The sequence below is a fragment of the Prunus persica genome, chromosome G1 (genome assembly GCF_000346465.2).
Source record: "Prunus persica cultivar Lovell chromosome G1, Prunus_persica_NCBIv2, whole genome shotgun sequence".
Classification (NCBI taxonomy): Eukaryota; Viridiplantae; Streptophyta; class Magnoliopsida; order Rosales; family Rosaceae; genus Prunus; species Prunus persica.
Window position 1 is genome coordinate 7,795,612 of NC_034009.1, and position 2,624 is coordinate 7,798,235.

The 2,624-nt window shown below is 36.5% G+C and overlaps 1 protein-coding gene across 1 annotated transcript; it reads right to left on the reverse strand.

Annotated features, from left to right (window-relative positions):
- Positions 471 to 1,734, reverse strand: LOC18793468 (transcription factor bHLH148). Its single transcript, XM_007227464.2, has 2 exons — positions 1,582 to 1,734; positions 471 to 1,210 (listed from the first exon to the last, which is right to left on the reverse strand). Exon 2 carries the CDS (start codon positions 1,207 to 1,209, stop codon positions 664 to 666), a length of 546 nt encoding a protein of 181 aa, XP_007227526.1. The 5' UTR covers position 1,210; positions 1,582 to 1,734; the 3' UTR covers positions 471 to 663.

Below are 2,624 nucleotides of genomic sequence, written 5' to 3' on the forward strand. Positions count from 1 at the left end.
GTTCAATACTGAACAGAATTACTGCCAGCACTTGAACAGTTCTATATAAATTATATAAAAAATTTGCTCTTATGCAGACATAAGTATCGGGATTTAGTTCAAATGTGGCTGCTGGTTGCACTGATACCGACCTATTATTTTGTAGGTTTCCGGGAGCAAGCTGCTTTTCGACATGGTTGATTACTTTAGGGTGTAAAACTTTCTTACGCTCAAAATTAGAGACTCAAAACCTAAAATCTAAGCACAAATTACATTGCCGGACGACCGGTCTGTGGTGCCGGTCGATTCAGCGTTTGCATCAAAATGGAACATTTAGTATGGTTAAGAGAAGGCCCTAATATAAGAGTGTGTCTATATATTAATATGCATTACATTATATGTTACATATAATTACATGTATATCATTAGCAAAAAAAAGGAACACATATAGAGTTGATATAAGCACAAACATTTATGTAGATGGATCGAGATAGCAAGTGAAAAAGTGAAATTTGATTTACTGATATGCATTGTTCTTCTGTACAATATTGCTCCCTCCTTTTTAACTTCATCTCTACTTACAATAATATCTTAGTAGCTAGCTATAGTACTCTCTTGCAAAAAGGAACAAAAAGAAAAAGAAGATCGATCGAGTAATTAATTTACTACCCATTGATTATATTTTTATTTACCATTTATAAACTCAGTGGTGGTAGCAAGACACCGCATTACATCAACCTGAGCTCGCAGAGACACAATATAATCTAGGGTTTCTGCAATCAAACACATCTCATCCTCCATGAATTCTCCTCCAGGAACAAGACTCTTGAGCACTCGTGTTTTCTTCCAAACCAATCTCTTCGCAATCGAACGGGTTTTCGCCACGTCGCGCTTCCTCATCAGCACTCTACGGCTTCTGCTACTGCATACCCTCCGGCTCTTTTTCAAGATCTTCTTGTGCATCACCATCGACACTGATCTTGAGGGTTTGTGAGGACCCAGTATACGCTCAACGACGACTCTGTTGCTTTGCGTGGAGTTGGCTATGACGGCGCGGCTCCAACAAGTTGTGCCGTTTCTTGTTGAAGCCATGGCTATGTCTGCGGACATCTTTATGGCCTTCTTTCTCTCCATGATGGTCATCTTCTTCTCCGAAGAGCTGTTGCATACTTGGAGACCTTTTATCCATTTCTTGAGAAATTCTTGCTTGAGAGAGGTAGAATTGCGCATTCTGCAAAAATAATTAAATGTAAAAATCAAATCAACAAGTAGGTTTTTTAAGTGGTGGAACTTTATAACTATATTCATGTTCTTAACCAAAAAAAGAAAAAAGAAAAAAAGTTAACTGTAGTCATGTATACTTATATATATTGAATATGAATAATTCAATATTAGCCACATATATAAACCAAATACAATATAACTAAAAGAGCATATCAAAAGGAAAATGGTAAAGATAATCTGGCCTGAAAATCCAACACTACTGAGGAGATTGTTCAGAAAATAAACTAATTAATCTAGCTAGCTAGGAGATGGAATTATTTGATTTATATATAATAATAATAATAATAAAGCATATATACAAGGTAGAAACATAAGTACCTCGGTTACAATAAGGTTTCTCTCTTCTGCTGGATAGGAGAGAAAATCATGAGAAGTATAAACGACAGAAAAGTTTTGCAGGGTGTTCTAGTTCCTCTACAGATCCAAGAAAGTATGAGAGAGAGGGAGAGGGAGATGAAGAGAGAGAGGAATGAGAAGGAGAAGAAAGCGCAGAAACCCAATTTATGTGCTGAAAGGACAGGAGCTATGGGCCTTAGAGAGAGACACAGCACATGGAAGCACATGGTGGAACCCACCACTTAAAACCTAGAGAATATAAAAGAAAAATGCAATTCAATTTTTTTTTAGTATAAGTGATAGTCTATACTACAAGAGAGAAGGTTTTTTACATACACAACTAAAATGTCATGGTAATTCGAACATGAGATCTCTTGAGTTGCAGATTAAGAGCCTTTTTTACTTCGCTAGATCCTGTTGACAATGCAATTTAGATTTATAATATAGAATAAAGCCTTTTTCGTTTTTCTTTTTTTGGAGGCGGGGGGGCGCGGCGTGGTGTTGGGTTCATGAGAATAAGGGTTTAGTGCAATACAAACCTAACATTTGTAACCTGTTGTGAATGCAGACAAAAAACTCATTAAATGGTACGTCATGAATACCAAAAAAATAAAATACAAAAAAAATCAAGATTTTGTAACACAAAAAGAATAAAATTAAAGGGGTCAAACGTGCTATTGATAAAATTATTGGATGGTTCACTTTTTTTTTTTTTTTTTGTAATAGTAAAGAAAAGTCTAAAAGGAGAGGAGGCTACCGATTTCATGGTCAAGGTACTAAGACCTCTTTGAGGATGGTCAAGGCATACTAAGATCTCTTTGAGAATGACTCAAATCTAGACCTTACTAGCGAAGAGAACGTTCGTTACCAAATCAACTAACCATCATTTGGATGGGTCGCTTTAATGTTGCTGCCAACATGACTTGTGAGGCTTTTGGACAAGTCTCTCATCACAAGATAGAATTTTGGCTAGTCTGCCGTACTGGTTTCTGATCCGGGCATATAGAGTAGATACAAATTGGGGG

What these genes read in the sequence shown, in the direction of transcription:
- LOC18793468 (XM_007227464.2), bottom strand. Translation starts at nt 1,209, where the DNA reads ATGCGCAATTCTACCTCTCTCAAGCAAGAATTTCTCAAGAAATGGATA.